At 43.9% G+C, this 18,752-nt stretch overlaps 1 protein-coding gene across 1 annotated transcript; it reads left to right on the forward strand.

Annotated features, from left to right (window-relative positions):
• The first annotated feature begins 1,229 nt into the window (after nucleotides 1-1,229).
• LOC125908328 (uncharacterized) lies at nucleotides 1,230-15,710 on the forward strand. Its single transcript, XM_049611026.1, has 2 exons — nucleotides 1,230-1,994; nucleotides 15,702-15,710. The coding sequence occupies exons 1-2, from the start codon at nucleotides 1,230-1,232 to the stop codon at nucleotides 15,708-15,710; spliced, it is 774 nt and encodes a 257-aa protein (XP_049466983.1).
• Nucleotides 15,711-18,752: the final 3,042 nt, after the last annotated feature.

Genomic DNA, 18,752 nt, shown 5'->3' on the forward strand with positions numbered 1-18,752 from the left:
ACGTGCAAAATCATATTGCTTTCTCGCTCTTTCTCGCACCGTGCGAACGGGTCGTCAGAGATCAAAATGTACCCTGTTGGTGTTGAAATCGTACCCACGGATTATTCATTATTCGCGAATGAACTGAACTGGAATTGCGCTCATCATGTTGATCCATATTTAAGTAGTTTTTTTTTATAGAATCCTTGAGTGTGTATAAGGCATAGGGTACAATATATGCTGGAGACGTCTATGCTCGTATTAGTTTTATACATGCTAGTTGTTCACGCCTAGAGCGTAGCCTAACCATGTATATACTAGTGTTAGTGATAGGATTAGGATGAAATAGGATAATGTAGGAATAATTGTAAAATAAAGTTTAGTCTAAGCCCACAAGCCGTCTCAGCAACATCGTTTATTTGAGCTATTGAACATTGGTCCTTCGAACCGGATATACTGTGACATTGATTAAGTTGGAGTTAGTTAATTTTGCCGTTCGGCATGTTGTTTGAATAAGGAGTGTGTGGCTAGACTCGTGGCACAATTATTGGGCGCTGGATCGGGTACGAACTGTTGCGGATGATTAGTGAACTTGTGCTAGGACAGTTGAGGCATATTGGCATCAGAGAGTGAACTTTTGAACTGCGTTCAATTAGTGTGGTCTACCAAATTGTAGTTTGTGTTATTTGCACCAATTTGAGTGTGACTGGAGCGTAGTGTTTTCTTGTGATAGGAGGTTTACGTTTCTCGTGCAGCCATGATGGCCTATTGAGTTGGGTTTGTGTGTGTAGCCTCAACCAAACGGTTTTTATGCGTACCACAGCAAGAGTGTGTAAGGACAGTGTGCGTGGAAAGTGTTCGTGTATTGCCCTGCAGTGTACGTGTAAAACGCACTCGAATAGGGAGAGAGCTACGTATTGGTCACCCTCAGCAGGGTTGTCTAACGCATAATAGCGGGAGAGTGTATAGAGACTGTGAAGGATTGCGCTAGAAAGGAAAGTGTGTGCGTGAACACTGGGCTGAGTACAAGCATCTAATAGCTGAGGCAAGATTGAGTGAACGTGCGTTAAATTTGAGTCTTTGCAATAGTGTGTTTGAGAGGTTGTTGACTCGTTCTGGATTGCGACAGTGTTAGATACGGTGCGCGTAAGGCTTAGAATTTTGAGAAGAATAATTTTTGGTGTGTGATTAATTCAACGAATCGGAACATTGTTGCTTACAGTTTGTTAAAAAACTTGGAAGAAGTCAACATGACGCTTAAGGCTCAAGCGATTAAGCAACTGAAGCGTACGTATGATGATCGGTTACGTGCGATTGATGCGTTTGTGCAGTTTAAGGAGGGTTATAATGCGACAACGCATTATACTCAGTTAGCGAGTCGATTGCAGGCGTTAGAAGAAGCTAAGCGAGAGTTTGAAAGTGTGAGGGACAAGGTATTGCTGGAGCTGGACGATTATGATGAACAATTAATTAACGAAGAACGAAACCAGTTTTACGAACAGTATCACAGTGTAAAGGGTTTTCTCAGTGACAAACGAGGTGTAGAGGAAGGGGAACGTCCATTTTCCAACAGTACGATGGCGGTGTCAATGAACTCGAGTGCGAGAGTAAGGCTACCTAAGATTGAGTTACCAACGTTTGATGGCGACATAACTCAATGGGTAACCTTTAAGGATCGATTTGTATCGATGGTGCATGAAGTGGCAGAAATATCGGAAGTGATGAAGCTGCAGTATTTGCTAGCCTCGCTGAAGGGCGACGCATTGGCATCTTTCGAACACGTCCAGCTCGTCGCAGAAAATTATGATACAACATGGAAGACGCTGCTGGAACGCTATGATGATAGCAAGATTCTTCGTCGGGAATATTTCAAGGCGCTGTACCGGCTGGAGCCCATGACCGCTGCTTCCGCAGAGGAACTCACTCGAGTGGTAAACGAATGTAAACGTTTAGTGAGAGGCATGGAAAGGTTGAAGGAACCCATTAATCAGTGGGACACCCCGCTCACCAGCATGGTAAGATGGAAATTACATTCAAAATTACTAATAGCGTGGGAACAATTTTCAGCCGACGAGAAAACCGATACGTACGAAATGATGATGAACTTTTGTGAACGACAAATCAAGATGTTGACCAGCACGGCCCTTCACCATGGTAACTCGATCCTCACGAAGCCAGTCACCCAAGGCAGCAGCTTCCAACGTCAAGCGGTTCATCGAGGCTGGACACCGCGGACAGCAGAGAAGACAGTGAAAAGGGCACCTGGTACATGGATGACATGTGCTGCACAAATGACACCGCAAGATCCTTCGAAATGTGTGTATTGCCAAAACAATCATCAGTTAGCAAGCTGCACAGCGTTTGAAGGTTTATCTGTCGCCGAAAGATTTGGAATTGTACAAGATCGCAGGGTTTGTTACAAATGCCTGAGGCGAGGGCATGGTGCACGTTGGTGTAAGGTGAGAGGTAATTGTAACAAGTGTGAAGGCCGACATCATATGTTGATATGTATGAGAGAAGTACCATCAGACGCGCAAGTAGCTATTCCTATGGTGCAACCAGCATCGGTAGAAAATCAGCCACAAACTGGGACGATAACTGCTACTACTTACGGAATTGTAAGGAAAACTGGTATGGTGTGGTTATCTACAGCGATCATTTGGGTCAGTGGACAGGATGGGCAAGAGTTTCCTGCTAGGGCACTTTTGGACCAAGGGTCGCAAGCAAACTTCATTTCTGAGCGATTAGTGCAGCAGCTGCAGTTACGAAAAAGACGCTTAGAAAAACCATTGCATGGTATAGGATCGGTCTCTCTAACGACAGCCAGTATGGTGACAGCAAACATAAGATCACGAGTAACACCTTTTACGGCATGTTTAGATTACTTAGTACTACCTAAGGTAATCACGGATTTTCCACCTCGGCGTGTGGATGTTAAGGATTGGAATATTCCAGAAGCACTGTTACTTGCAGATCCATTGTTCTCAGAGCCAGACAGTATAGATATATTAATTGGTGCTGAAATATTCGTTGAACTATTGGAGCAAGGCCAGTTGCGCTTAGCGCCTCATTTGCCCATGTTATTAAACACAAAGTTTGGTTGGGTCGTATGTGGCAGGGAGCAGAGCAAGGATAAGGAAACCAATATCCAAGTAATTGCGTGTGGAATGTTTGATGAGGGAATAAAAAAGGCAATGGACCGATTGGTGATGTTGGAAGGCGTTCCCGAAGAGAGAGTAAAAACAATGAAGGAAACGGTAATACAGAAGTTGTATCTCAGCACTACGTCTCGAACAAGAGAAGGAAGATACATAGTTGAATTGCCAAAAATAGTTCAACACGATGCTATGTTAGGTGCCTCAGGATCAACTGCACTGAAGAGATTTTTGGCAATTGAAAGGCGAATGAAAGTTGATCCTATTTTACGGAAGGAATATCACAAATTCATGAGTGAATATGAAAGTATGGGACACATGTCGCTGATTTGTGATTATAGTAAGGAAATTGGAGAAAATGAAGCTTTTTATTACATGCCACATCACGCAGTCTGGAAACCTGGCAGTACTACCACAAAATGTAGAGTGGTGTTCGATGCGTCATGTAAGACAGGTAGTGGTCATTCATTAAACGACATTCTTATGATTGGTCCACAATTACAGGACGATATTTTGTTGATCTTGTTGAGGTTTCGAATGAGAGCGGTAGCCATGATAGCAGATGTCGAAAAAATGTATCGGCAAATTTTGATTAAAGAAGAAGATAGGAAACTTCAACGAATATTATGGCGAGAAAACGAAAACGAACCTGTCAAGGTATACGAGCTTCAAACAGTAACCTACGGCACAGCATGTGCTCCATACTTGGCCATCAGAACGCTGAGAAAGGTGTTTGAAGATCATGAAAATGAGTTTCCTAAGGCACAAGAGTGGCGTGATGATTTTTACGTTGACGACCTTATCAGCGGAGCCAACAATGTCGAGCAGGCTAAGGAGATAGCTAAACAAGTGTCAGTGATGCTGAGTAAGGCAGGTTTCAAGCTAAGAAAGTGGGCTTCAAACGCGTTGGAGGCCTTAGACCATGTCCCAGAAGATGATTGCGCACAGTCAGATGAATTTAATGTGGATAACGAAGATGTGTCAACATTAGGGCTGATTTGGATCCCTCGGACGGATCAATTTCGTATACAAATCCCAGCACTAGATGCTGAAAAACCCATCACAAAGAGAGCGGTTATGAGCGATGTGGCAAGGATTTATGATCCGTTAGGCTTTCTAGATCCGATCAAAATGACAGCAAAACTATTATTACAAAGGATCTGGTCTATGAAGAATAATAGTGGAAAAAACTGGTCGTGGGATGAACTGCTACCAGAAGCGATGCAAATAGAATGGAAGGCTTTCGTAAACCAACCTAATAGATTGGAACAGATTCGTATTCCAAGAAGGTTACTTATGGATGGCGAATGGCAGTATCATATATTTTGTGATGCGTCTGAGAGGGGTTACGGTGCAACGGTGTACGTAAGAAACGCGGAGGCAAGGAGAGGGATTGAGGTAGAGCTACTAATGTCAAAATCGAAGGTGGCGTCATTGTCGAAAAGGCTTACCATTGCTAGGTTGGAATTGTGTGGAGCATTGTTGGCTAGTAGATTGTATCAAACAATGAGGAGAGCAAATATGGCTAAGGGAGTTTGCTATTTGTGGACTGATTCCATGACAGTTTGGCACTGGATAAACGCACCACATAATCACTGGAAAACGTTCGTAGCTAATCGGGTAGCAAAGATTCAGGAGTTAACAGAAGGCTGTTACTGGCGACATGTACCAGGCGTTATGAATCCAGCAGACCTCGTATCACTGATTCCATGAGTGATACGATTCCATAGTGATATCCACTGGATAAACGCACCACATAATCACTGGAAAACGTTCGTAGCTAATCGGGTAGCAAAGATTCAGGAGTTAACAGAAGGCTGTTACTGGCGACATGTACCAGGCGTTATGAATCCAGCAGACCTCGTATCACGAGGCTGTGAGCCAGATAGTTTCTCGGAGAATACCTTATGGTGGTCGGGGCCACAGTGGTTGAGGGAAGGAGTGGAGAGATGGCCAGGAATTCCAACTAAGGGAGAAACAACCAGCGAAGAAAAACGGGTGACGGTAGCACTAGTTTCTTCTGGAACGGAAGAAAGCTTCTGTAGTTATTTGTTCAGTCGAACATCATCGTATACAACGCTTCGAAGAGTTGTCGGATATTGTTTGCGTTAAATTGAAAGTCGACTTAACCAATGCAAGCAAGAGAGAGGAAGTGCGTTAACGACTGAGGAACTATACCGAGCAGAAAGAGCCATTTGTCGAGTAGTACAATCCGAGCATTTTCCAGAAGAGATCAAATTGTTAAAGAAAGGCGAATTGGTCGCCAGGCGTTCAGAACTCGCAACACTTAGTCCATATATGGATGAAACTGGTTTGATTCGAGTAGGTGGTAGACTGGGACGATCTACAGTAAATGCGAATACTAAACACCCAATTGTTATACCGAGGGGTTGTCAGTTAGCCACATTATTGGTAGAATGCTTCCATAAAAGATATCTACATGCGGCGCCTCAATTGTTAGCAACTACGTTAAGGCAAAGATTTTGGTTAATTAAGGCTAGATCCAGTATGAGAAAGGTTACAAGACAGTGCGTGCGGTGTTTTCGAACTAAACCACCATCATGTGTAACACAACCAATGTCAGATTTGCCAACATCACGTGTGACAGAGGCTAGGCCATTTGCAATCTCCGGTGTAGACTACTGCGGTCCATTTTATGTGAAGAGTAATCAACGCAAATCAGTACCAACCAAGGCATTTGTCGCCGTATTTGTGTGTTTTGTTACACGAGCAATTCATCTCGAGCTAGTTTCAGATTTGAGCACGTCAGCATTTTTAGCAGCCTTAAGAAGATTTGTAGCTAGAAGAGGGTTGGTAACAGAGATGAACTCGGATAATGGGACAAATTTTAAGGGAGCTGCTAATGAACTTCGTAAACTACACGATCTATTTAGGTCTGTACAATTTCAGGAGAGTGTGCAATCGTGGAGTAGTCAGCAAGGCATCAAGTGGAAGTTTATACCCCCTCGCGCTCCACATTTTGGGGGCCTTTGGGAAGCAGCTGTGCGATCTATGAAATTTCACCTTCGACGTGTGATCGGAGATTCTCCCATGACGTACGAAGATCTCTTAACGGTTTTAGTTGAGATCGAAGGATGTCTCAATTCACGGCCTCTAACGTCGCTATCAGATGATCCTGCGGATATGGAAGTGCTCACGCCAGGACACTTCCTTACGGGGTCAAATATGCAGCAAATTGCGGAGCTTGATGTTAGCGATATTCCTGATAATAGACTAAATCATTGGCGTGCGGTGCAAAAGCGGGTACAACATTTTTGGGCACGGTGGAGAAAAGAATACCTTCAGCAGTTACAGGCTAGAACAAAATGGCACGGGCCAGCTGTCAAGATTAGTCCTGGAATGATGGTGCTTATAAGGGAGGATAATGTGCCCCCTGGCAAATGGCCGTTAGGAAGAATTATAGAAGTACATCCAGCAGAAGACGGGGTAGTAAGAGTGGTAACTATCAAAACGGCACAAGCAGAAAGGGTAAAACGACCTGTTGCTAAAATTTGTATTTTGCCATTTAATGCTAAGAGCATAGAAGAAGGTAGTGAAATAAGAGAGGCTAATTAGAATGTTATGATTGAATTGTATTGAATTAATGGGTGCGATAAAATTAGAATTTTATGGTGGTCGGGATGTTCACGCCTAGAGCGTAGCCTAAGCATGTATATACTAGTGTTAGTGATAGGATTAGGATGAAATAGGATAATGTAGGAATAATTGTAAAATAAAGTTTATTCTAAGCCCACAAGCCGTCTCAGCAACATCGTTTATTTGAGCTATTGAACACTAGTTTTTGGTCGGTTTTTCGATAGCTAGCCAGACAGCAGATGGGCCGAGTCTTTAATGTTTTTAAATTATTGGTGTCAACCGCAGAATGAGTACTTCTTTGGCTACAGTATGCGTCTATGGCGGGTTAATGAAAAAGATAACGAGCGTTCTTTGTAAATAAACACCCCATGAAAAAAAGAACGAAAGAATCGTCGTTCACGTACGGTTCTTTTTGGTGAGCGAACTAGTTCGTTCGCGTTCGGTGAAAAGAATCGTTTTGCCCGTGCCTAGTTGAAACACACGATAAGTACGAAACAAGATAACAAGAATCTTACGCTACAAGACCTAGCAGAATGGCTGAAACCCTCTGAAGAACTAGCCATTATGCGGCCACGAACGAAGGAGTATCCAAGCAAGAAAGGTCGAAACATCAAAATATACAGCATCGTCACAAAGGGCCAGAAAAGGAAACAATATGTATAATTTGTGGATTTCCTCACGAAACCACTCGTTGCAGGCAATTGAACGGTAAGACACCCAATATAAAATTAACTCTTTTTATTCGGCATAGAATTTGCACCAATTGCTGCAAGTACAGCAACCATAACACCAAAAACTGTCGCCTATCAGCACAATGTAGCGTAGTACGGTTGCGGCAAAAGGCATCATAGTATCTGTTGTGTACTGGATTGCCAAACTACGATGAGTTTCAATCGATAGGTTTATTCAAACTGAACGTGTTATTTGCATTCCCTACTTTTTATAGTTCAGAATGTAACAACGTGAACTATGATCAATTAATAATTATTACATGAAAATGTTATGATTGCAATGTGTGCTATGATCCAACATCTCCCCCCTTATAACCGCAGGACTCCACACAGCATAACACGGAACGCAACATAACAACTGACAGCTGCTTAACGCTTCAGAAAACGCTGTATTGCCGGTACCATGTTATGAATATCCGTAGTAGGAAGCTCATTTCTCATTGGAAAGCTACCAACCTACTGCGATTACCGACAGTTAATGAAACGCTTTACCTCCTTTCCCAAGCGTTTTCTTACGCGTTTGGCAGCTGTCAGTTGTTATGTTGCGCTCCGTGTTATGCTGTGTGGAGTCCTGCGGTAACTGAATGATCCAACATCTCTCCCCTTAATTGGTACTTCTGGAATGAATTGAGTGTTCGGTAGCTGTTTGGTAGCTCGGAGATGCCTAATCCCGGAAACAATGTTTGAAGGTGTGTATTATGGTTATTATGTTGGTTAAAACATCTGTCTTCAAATTCAACCAGTTGGTGTGTGCTCGTATCGATTCCGGCTCAGCTCCTCCGTGTTTACTTGGGCTGAGAAGCGACGAAACAGTTTGAAACGGTATGGAAATATACCTGCAGTAACTTTTTCGTCCCAATTGGTGGTTCGAAATACATTTGATTGTGCGTTTCGAAAAACTTTCCCTCCTTTCCCTCCTTTCCCTCCTTTCCCTCCTTTCCATCCTTTCCCTCTTTTCCCTCCTTTCCCTCCTTTCCCTACTTTCCCTCCTTTCCCTCTTTTCCATCCTTTCCCTCCTTTCCCTCCTTCCCCTCCTTTCCCTCCTTTCCCTCCTTTCATTCCCTCCTTTACACCATTTCCTTTATTTCCCTCCTTTCCCTCCTTTCCCTCCTTTCCATCCTATCCCTCCTTTCCATCCTTTCCCTCTTTTCCAACCTTTCCCTCCTTTCCTCCTTTCCCTACTTTCCCTCTTTTCCCTCTTTTCCCACCTTTCCCTCCTTTCATTCTTTTCCCTCCTTTTTATCTTTCCCTCTGTCGCTGACGATAATTAAGCTTTAAAAACGAAGCGTTGCTGGTCAGTACTTGCTGAATAGCTACGTTATGCAACGCGCCAGCGATGCGCGCTTTTTTAACGATTTTATGGAAAACATAGGCTAAGAAGAAAATGCTGATGGACGACGGTCAGCATTTTTAAGGCCGGGCTACATTGATCGTACTCTCTGCTGTAATTTCAATTTTCACTAGCGCATCTGGCGGCGGCTGGAGGAAGCTTTTTTTGGTCGTCGAGGAAATGGTCGTGCCGGATCTCAAATTTAAGTTGTTTTTTCATCGTTTTTTGCCATGAAAATGGATGCAATGCGTACAGGACATGTGCATCTACCTTTTACAAAACTTTTCTTGTCCAAATTAGGTTAAAATCATAGAAAAATTACATATTTTCTGAAGCGGCTTCAAATTGTTTGGAAAAATGCTTCGGTCAACCGCCGCCAGGTGCGCTAATGAAATTCAAAATTACACCAGAGAGTACGATCAATGTAGCCCGGCCTTTAGAGTATAAATTCAATTGAAACCAGTTGGTGCGTTTATTATTGTGCTTAAGTCGGCGTGTACTGTGCCTGTCTTGGGTTGCTGCTCCGAAAGACACTTTCGTGTGCGCGACAAATGGTGGCTCCAGAGAGGATGCATCAACCAACGGATCGGCAAGTAGTCAAATGCCCTCCTTTCCCTTCTTTCTCTCCTTCCCTCCTTTCCCTCCTTTCCCTCCTTTCCAACTGTTGTTACGCCTGGTAACAATCTGTTTATTTTGGTAGCTGGTTAGACTTTCTTGTAACTGGCTCTCGCGTATAGGGTTTTCGCCGCACAGTTCAAAAAATAGTCTTTCTTTTTTCTATGTAAGTTTGCTACTGTCCCTTTTACGATGGCGGCATTTTACTCGATCAGCCTGACAGATCTCGCACGAGGTCGATATCGTGCCAACACCCCACACCGTAAATCCTTAGAAAAGCAGGATTTGCTTATAATTAGCACGATATACCAATTTCATGCTTCTCGACTCAAGTGTGGGATAAAAGGTTTCACAATATGTCGCCTGATTATTCGCCGTTTCCAACGCTCATCATTGCGTTTCATCTCGTTCGGTTTGTTTACTTTCTGCGCTACAAACTTTAAGCGGTCACGCCTGCGCCTTCCCTCAATCAATCTTTCACTCAACCGTAGCTGGCACTCTGATGATTTTACGCTATCTAGCTCGTTTGCCCTACCGTTTTGTTTTGGGACACGAAGACGTAGATTTGTTTGGCCTATATTCCTGTTTCGCAACGCGGATGGTAGCAACTTAACCTCAACTGTGTCGATACTGGTGAGTGCGTGTGTGTACAGATTCCTAATTTGCGCATTGTTATTTTTTAGCTCTGCTACACCGTTTTGTTGTACGCCGGGGAATATGTGTCGCGTTCGGCCTCTGCCGGTAGTGGGCCCGTCGAGGCTGCCGAATCCATGGTTCATCAATCTCAAACGGCTTCTCCCGGTTGCAGGGTTGTCGGTGCTGCGAATGTCGAGTGATGCCACTGAATCGATGCGTTGAGTCCCGATCATTGACCTCAACTCCCCTTTCAGGAACGGTAGAGTCGACAGTCCCTGAAAGTGAGTAAAGTCAATGGTTAATGCGATGAAGTACGGTTCTTGAAGCGGCAAACTTAGCTGTTTGACGGAACGAGTGTTGGCAAACTCGTGTTGTCTGCTGTTGCCGCACGCCGAAATTGCCAAGTTGGTCCGCCTCACAGTTGAATCGCCCCTCGCCGCGCCTCCTGTGCAGCTCCTTTCCGATGGTTTTGTTTTACCCGTTACACCGGCGCATCGTGCCAGTTGTGATAGCAGAAGAGCTGGTGCTGATCCGACGTCGGGGGTGTTGACGGTTTGTTGTCCATGTTGCAAAGGTGTGACAGACGCTACACCAAATGGTTCTCTCGGTACCCACATTCTCGACGCATCGTGCAGGAGTGCGGTGTTATGTGGTTCGGAAGATCGCTGCTCCTCTGCATCAAGCTCAGGAAGGACTGTTTCATCCCTGACTGCCACTGCCGAAGGAGTCCCCGATTTGATGCATGCACTTTCATTTGTAGCTACATCACACGGCTGCCGATGCTGCTGCGGCTGCTGATGTTGCTTATGCTGCTGCGGCTGCTGATGCTGCAGTTGATGTTGCTGTTGCTGCTGCTGCAGCTGCTTGCAATTCGTCTGTTCTGTGAATGTTTTCTTCACGGAAGATCGAATCGATTCTCGTTTGTACTCGAATTGAAGCCGAATCTTTTCTTGCTCGAACTTTAGATTGGCCATTTTGAGTTCGAACTTCTTCAAGGCCATTTCTCGTTCTAGATGCTACACTTTTACAAGTCGTGTAAGTGCAGCTTGTATTGTGCTTTTTGTTGACGCTCTTTTTGATGCGTTCGTGGTAGATGTCATCCTTGCAGCGTGGATCATCATGGGCACTTCTTCTCCTGTGGACAGCTTGTTCGCCGAGGTTTCGCCCTCGCTAGATACTGCTTCTTTGGCCTTATTATAACCGTCGCAACTATCTGCAGGCTTCCTCGTCTTCGCGTTCGCTTCCTGGGAGGTCATTGTGTAACCCGTCTCCTTAGCTTCGCACTTTGACACCTTTATCACACACGAATCGCAACACAACGCTCGGTATTTTGTCACTGTGGTGACGCCGACACATCCGTGGTGGTACCTCATTTTGCACTTATTGCACAGCACCATATCATTCACAGTAATATGCCGCTCGCAGCCACCACAATTAAACCCGCGTTGGCTCATCGCGATAACTATTTGCAAGAATTGTAGTTTTCGAAAGAAATATTCGCACGTATTTTTTGAATGTTGTTACGCCTGGTAACAATCTGTTTATTTTGGTAGCTGGTTAGACTTTCTTGTAACTGGCTCTCGCGTATAGGGTTTTCGCCGCACAGTTCAAAAAATAGTCTTTCTTCTTTCTATGTAAGTTTGCTACTGTCCCTTTTACGATGGCGGCATTTTACTCGATCAGCTGATCTCCTTGACCTCTTTTGCCCTTAAGTTGACCGTAGATGAACTATTTCCTAATTGGCCCTAATGTTGGAGATCTAGCTGTCTCGTATTTTCGTCCTTGTCTGTATCTGTATAGCTTTATTTTATTGAGGGATTTATTGCGACTTATTCGAGCTATTATCAAGCTAGCTCGATATATGTCAACATTCGCCAGACAGATCTCGCACGAGGTCGATATCGTGCCAACATTTTCCCTCCTTTCCCTCCTTTCCCTCCTTTCCCTCCATTCCCTCCTTTCCCTCCTTTCCCTCCTTTAATTCCTTTCCCTCCTTTCCCTCCTTTCCCTCCTTTCCCACCTTTCCCTCCTTTCCAACCGTTCCCTCCTTTCCCTCCTTTCCCTCCTTTCACTCCTTTCCCTCCTTTCCCTCCTTTCCCTCCTTTCCATCCTTTCCCTCCTTTCCCTCCTTTCCCTCCTTTCCCTCCTTTCACTCCTTTCCCTCCTTTCCCTCCTTTCCCTCCTTTCCCTCCTTTCCCTCCTTTCCCTCCTTTCCCTCCTTTCCCTCCTTTCACTCTTTTCCCTCCTTTCCTTCCTTTCCCTCCTTTCCAACCTATCCCTCCTTTCCAACCGTTCCTTCCTTTCCCTCCTATCTCTTTTCCCTCATTTCCCTCCTTTCCAACCTTTCCCTCCTTTCCCTCCTTTCCCTCCTTTCCATCCTTTCCCTCCTTTCCCTCCTTTCCCTCCTTTCCCTCCTTTCCCTCCTTTCCCTCCTTTCCCTCCTTTCCCTCCTTTCCCTCCTTTCCCTCCTTTCCAACCGTACCCTCCTTTCCCTCTTTTCCCTCCTTTTCCTCCTTTCCCTCCTTTCCATCCTTTCCCTCCTTTTTCTTCTTTCCGTCTGTCGCTTACGATAATTTAGCCTTAAAAACAAAGCGTTGCTAGGTAGCAATACTTGCTGAATAGCTACGTTATGCAACGCGCCAGCGATGCGCGCTTTTTTAACGATTTTATGGAAAACATAGGCTAAGAAGAAAATGCTGATCGACGACGGTCAGCATTTTTAGAGTATAAATTCAATAAAAAAAATTAATGAAGGCATCATTTGCCAAGAGCCAGTTGGTGCGTTTATTATTGTGCTTAAGTCGGCGTGTACTGTGCCTGTCTTGGGCTGCTGCTCCGAAAGACAGTTTCGTGTGCACGATCAATGGTGGCTACAGAGAGGATGCATCAACCAACGGATCGGCAAGTAGTCCAATGCCCTCCTTTCCCTTCTTTCCCTCCTTCCCTCCTTTTCCTCCTTTCCCTCCTTTCCCTCCTTTCCAACCTTTCCCTCCTTTCCCTCCTTTCCCTCCTTTCCCTCCTTTCCCTCCTTTCCCTTCGTTCCCTCCATTCCCTCATTTTCTTACTTTCCCTCCTTTCTCGCCTTTCCATCCTTTCCCTCCTCATTCCTTTCACTCCTTTTCCTTCTTTCCGTCTGTCGCTTACGATAATTTAGCCTTAAAAACAAAGTGTTGCTAGGTAGCAATACTTGCTGAATAGCTACGTTATGCAACGCGCCAGCGATTAAACGCGCTTAACGATTCAATGGAATTTAACGATTTAATGGAAAACATAGGCTAAGAAGAAAATGCTGATCGACGACGGTCAGCATTTTTAGAGTATAAATTCAATTGAAAAAAAAATAATGAAGGCATTATTTGCCAATAGCCAATTGGTGCGTTTATTATTGTGCTTAAGTCGGCGTGTACTGTGCCTGTCTTGGGCTGCTGCTCCGAAAGACACTCTCGTGTGCGCGACAAATGGTGGCTCCAGAGAGGATGCATCAACCAACGGATCGGCAAGTAGTCCAATGCCCTCCTTTCCCTCCTTTCCCTCCTTTTCCTCCTTTCCGTCTGTCGCTTACGATAATTTAGCCTTAAAAACAAGCGTAGCAATACTTGCTGAATAGCTACGTTATGCAACGCGCCAGCGATTAAACGCGCTTAACGATTCAATGGAATTTAACGATTCAATTATTATTATTATTATTATTATTATTATTATTATTATTATTATTATAATTATTTATTCCCAAAGTTATCCAGCTGGTATAAGCTTACATAACATACTTATTTCTATAGTTAATGCTAAAGAACAGTGCTAACAAAAACGCATCAAAAACCATAACAAGTTTAACTGTCAATCAACCAAATAAAAATAAAAAAACAACATAAACTGTGGAAGCGTCATATTAAGCTATGTAAAAAGGTCCGTAAATTGTTTAAGTTTGAGTTCAAGTCGACATTGTTTCCTAGCGAGTTATAAGCACTTAACATTTTTAATAAAGGATCGTTAGATCCAAAATTAGTCGATCTGAATTCTATGTTAAATAATGTCCTGGTTCTTATAATTCTACTGGGGGCCTGAAAGTTCAATTTACTCAGAATTGACGGGGCGTCTAAAGATCCGGTAACAAGTTTGTGTATAAATAAGCACTGTGCCGTCTTTCTTCTATGTTGCAGAGGTTCTAGTCCAAATTGCAGGCACCTTGTACGGTAAGAGGGACAAACAGAATTACGAGACCACGGGAGACGGTAAAACAATGAACGAGTGAGCTTACGTTGAACCGATTCTAGCCTATCTATTAAATATTGCTGTGTCGGAGTCCAAATAATACTAGCGAATTCTAAGGTAGGACGGACAATTGCACAATACAGAGCTTTTATACTGAATGGATCTTTGAAGTCTTTCGCAACACGCAAAATGAATCCTAACAAACGGAAGGCTTTTGAAAGTATTGCTTCATAGTGGTTCTGTAACGTTAGTCTGCTATCTAACTGGACGCCTAAATCGCGAATCACATTTTTACGCGGCACTGATCTATCATCAATTTTATAATCGTAAACAATGGGGGTTCTTTTTCTAGTGTAGGATATAACAGAGCATTTAGATATGTTGAGACGCATACAATTTGATTTACACCATGAGTTAAATCGAGTTAAGCAGTTTTGAAGGGTAAAACAATCGGTTTGATCTGATATCGGTAGAAACATTTTCATATCATCTGCATAAAACAATTTTTCGCAATCTGGTATAACATAAATAACATCGTTTATGAAAATGTTAAAAAGAATAGGTCCGAGAATACTGCCTTGTGGAACCCCGGACGTGTTGGTGAATGGTGCAGATATAGAGGAGGAAATATTCACTGTTATATGCCTATCACTTAAATAACAGGAGAGCCAATGAACTAGCGCCCCATTTACTCCGTAGCTTGATAGTTTTGAAATTAGCATTGAATGATTTACGGAGTCAAAGGCAGCACTGAAGTCGGTGTAGATTACGTCTACCTGTTTACCATTGTCCATTGCAGGATAGCAGGTGCTCAATAAAGAGAAAAGGTTTGTTTCAATTGAGCGGTTGGGTAGAAAGCCGTGCTGATCATTGGAGATTATATTTTTAAAACCACTTGATAGGTGTTTCGAAATGGTGATCTCAAAAATTTTGCTGACTGCACATAACATATAAATACCACGGTAATTACATATGTCATTTCTATTTCCATTTTTGTAAACCGGGAACATGAATGAAGATTTCCATGCTTGAGGGAAGCGTTTCTGCTGCAAAGACTTGTTGAACAATGTGGTCAAGACAGGAGTTAAAGCATCTCTGCAGCGTTTGAAAATAGCACTGGGTATAGCGTCAGGCCCAGTAGCGAATGAAAGCTTCAACTCGTTGATAGCCGAGGCAATGTCAGCTTCAGACAGAACAGGAAGAGGAATGTCGGCAGCATCAGGTATATGGTTGGACGTAACAGCATTAGTGACTGGTGGCGAGTTACTCACGTATGTTGATGAAAAGTAATCAGCAAATGCTTGACTGATTTCAACATTACCGGTGTACGATCTTCCGTTCAGAAGCATCATTGATGGAAGTCTGTTACTATCTCGTTTTTGTCGAGCAAAACTAAAAAACGTTCTTGGATCCCTTTTAAATCGGTTTTCTATTTTTCTTACGTAGTTGGCGTAGGCTCGGCGATTAAGTGTCTGGTACAGACGGGCAGCTTTAATAAATATTCTTCTATTGACCTCGTTCTTATGTTGACGGAACATTTTATGGAGTCTTTTTTTCTGTTTTCTCAAGTCTTTTAACCGTGAGTTAGACCAGGGTGGCTTGGTTGGGGTCCGATAACGAGGGACAAACTGATCGTAAAAGCTTGTGATTTTATTTGTAAACGACAAAATGTTTTGATTGAGATCCGGGTCTCTGGTGATATGGCTCCAGTCAACGTTGGTAAGGGCCGATGAGAGACCTATAAAATTCGTCTTTCGGAAGTTCCGACTCTGAATATTTGAAGTATGTTGTGGTGTTGTAGTGTGGTTTGATTCAGAAAATATGCGGAGAGCAATCACCGGGTGGTAGGAGTCTGGTTGAATCCAAGGGTCAAGAACGAGCTCCAACTTTAATAAATGGTAAGGAATCCCATCATCAGCCAAAATAAGGTCCAGTATAGAACCATGGGGATTCATGTAGCAGTTTAGTTGAGACAGTCCTGCATAGTTAAATTCATCGAGAAGAACTGAACAGGAAGGATTAATCCGGGATTCCGATGTATTTAAAACTGCAACACTTTAATGGAAAACATTCCCTCCTTTCCCACCTTTCCCTTCTTTCCAACCTTTCCCTCCTTTCCCTCCGTTCCCTCCATTCCCTCATTTCCATCCTTTCCCTCCTTTCTCGCCTTTCCATCCTTTCCCTCCTTATTCCTTTCCCTCCTTTTCCTCCTTTCCGTCTGTCGCTTACGATAATTTAGCCTTAAAAACAAAGTGTTGCTAGGTAGCAATACTTGCTGAATAGCTACGTTATGCAACGCGCCAGCGATTAAACGCGCTTAACGATTAAATGGAATTTAACGATTTTATGGAAAACATAGGCTAAGAAGAAAATGCTGATGGACGACGGTCAGCATTTTTAGAGTATAAATTCAATTGAAACCAGTTGTTGCGTTTATTATTGTGCTTAAGTCGGCGTGTACTGAGCCTGTCTTGGGTTGCTGCTCCGAAAGACACTTTCGTGTGCGCGACAAATGGTGGCTCCAGAGAGGATGCATCAACCAACGGATCGGCAAGTAGTCAAATGCCCTCCTTTCCCTTCTTTCTCTACTTCCCTCCTTTCCCTCCTTTCCCTCCTTACAAACCTTTCCCTCCTTTCCCTCCTTTCCCTCCTTTCCCTCCTTTCCCTCCTTTCCCTCCTTTCCCTTCTTTCCCTCCTTTCCCTCCTTTCCCTCCTTTCCCTCCTTTCCCTCCTTTCCCTCCTTTCCCTCCTTTCCCTCCTTTCCCTCCTTTCCCTCCTTTCCCTCCTTTCCCTCCTTTCCCTCCTTTCCCTCCTTTCCCTCCATCCACTCCTTTCCCTCCTTTCCATCCTTTCCCTCCTATCCCTCCTTTCCATCCTTTCCCTCTTTTCCCTCCTTTCCCTCCTTTCCTCCTTTCCTCCTTTCCCTACTTTTCCTCTTTTCCCTTTTTTCCCACCTTTCGCTCCTTTCATTCTTTTCCCTCCTTTTTATCTTTCCCTCTGTCGCTGACGATAATTAAGCTTTAAAAACGAAGCGTTGCTGGTCAATACTTGCTGAATAGCGACGTTATGCAACGCGCCAGCGATGCGCGCTTTTTTAACGATTTTATGGAAAACATAAGCTAAGAAGAAAATGCTAATGGACGACGGTCAGCATTTTTAGAGTATAAATTCAATTGAAACCAGTTGTTGCGTTTATTATTGTGCTTAAGTCGGCGTGTACTGTGCCTGTCTTGGGCTGCTGCTCCGAAAGACACTCTCGTGTGCGCGACAAATGGTGGCTCCAGAGAGGATGCATCAACCAACGGATCGGCAAGTAGTCAAATGCTCTCCTTTCCCTTCTTTCTCTCCTTCCCTCCTTTCCCTCCTTTCCCTCCATTCCAACCTTTCCCTCCTTTCCCTCCTTTCCCTCCTTTCCATCCTTTCCCTTCTTTCCCTCCTTTCCCTCCTTTCCCTCCTTTCCCTCCTTTCCCTCCTTTCCCTCCTTTCCCTCCTTTCCCTCCTTTCCCTCCTTTCCCTCCTTTCCCTCCTTTCCCTCCTTTCCGTCCTTTCCTTCCTTTCCCTCCTTTCCCTCCTTTCCCTCCTTTCCCTCCTTTCCCTCCTTTCCCTCCTTTCCATCCTTTCCAACCTTTCCCTCCGTTCCCTCCATATCCTCATTTCCATCCTTTCCCACCTACCTCGCCTTCCCATCCTTTCCCTCCTCATTCCTTTCTCTCCTTTTCCTCCTTTCCGTCTGTCGCTTACGATAATTTAGCCTTAAAAACAAAGTGTTGCTAGGTAGCAATACTTGCTGAATAGCTACGTTATGCAACGCGCCAGCGATTAAACGCGCTTAACGATTAAATAGAATTTAACGATTTAATGGAAAACATAGGCTAAGAAGAAAATGCTGATCGACGACGGTCAGCATTTTTAGAGTATAAATTCAATTGAAAAAAATAATGAAGGCATTATTTGCCAATAGCCAGTTGGTGCGTTTATTATTGTGCTTAAGTCGGCGTGTACTGTGCCTGTCTTGGGCTGCTGCTCCGAAAGACACTCTCGTGTGCGCGACAAATGGTGGCTCCAGAGAGGATGCATCAACCAACGGATCGGCAAGTAGTCCAATGCCCTCCTTTCCCTCCTTTCCATCCTTTTCCTCCTTTCCGTCTGTCGCTTACGATAATTTAGCCTTAAAAACAAGCGTAGCTATACTTGCTGAATAGCTACGTTATGCAACGCGCCAGCGATTAAACGCGCTTAACGATTCAATGGAATTTAACGATTTAATGGAAAACATAGGCTAAGAAGGAAATGCTGATCGACGACGGTCAGCATTTTTAGAGTATAAATTCAATTGAAAAAAAAAATAATGAAGGCATTATTTGCCAAGAGCCAGTTGGTGCGTTTATTATTGTAATTTCCCTCCTTTCCCTCCTTTCCTTCCTTTCCCTCCTTTCCCTCCTTTCCCTCCTTTCCCTCCTTTCCCTCCTTTCCCTCCTTTCCGTCCTTTCCCTCCTT

Source organism: Anopheles coluzzii, chromosome 2, assembly GCF_943734685.1.
Source record: "Anopheles coluzzii chromosome 2, AcolN3, whole genome shotgun sequence".
Taxonomy (NCBI): domain Eukaryota; kingdom Metazoa; phylum Arthropoda; class Insecta; order Diptera; family Culicidae; genus Anopheles; species Anopheles coluzzii.

Bases quoted from the DNA above. Each gene is read 5' to 3' on its own strand.
- LOC125908328 (XM_049611026.1), top strand. From the start codon at position 1,230: ATGACGCTTAAGGCTCAAGCGATTAAGCAACTGAAGCGTACGTATGAT.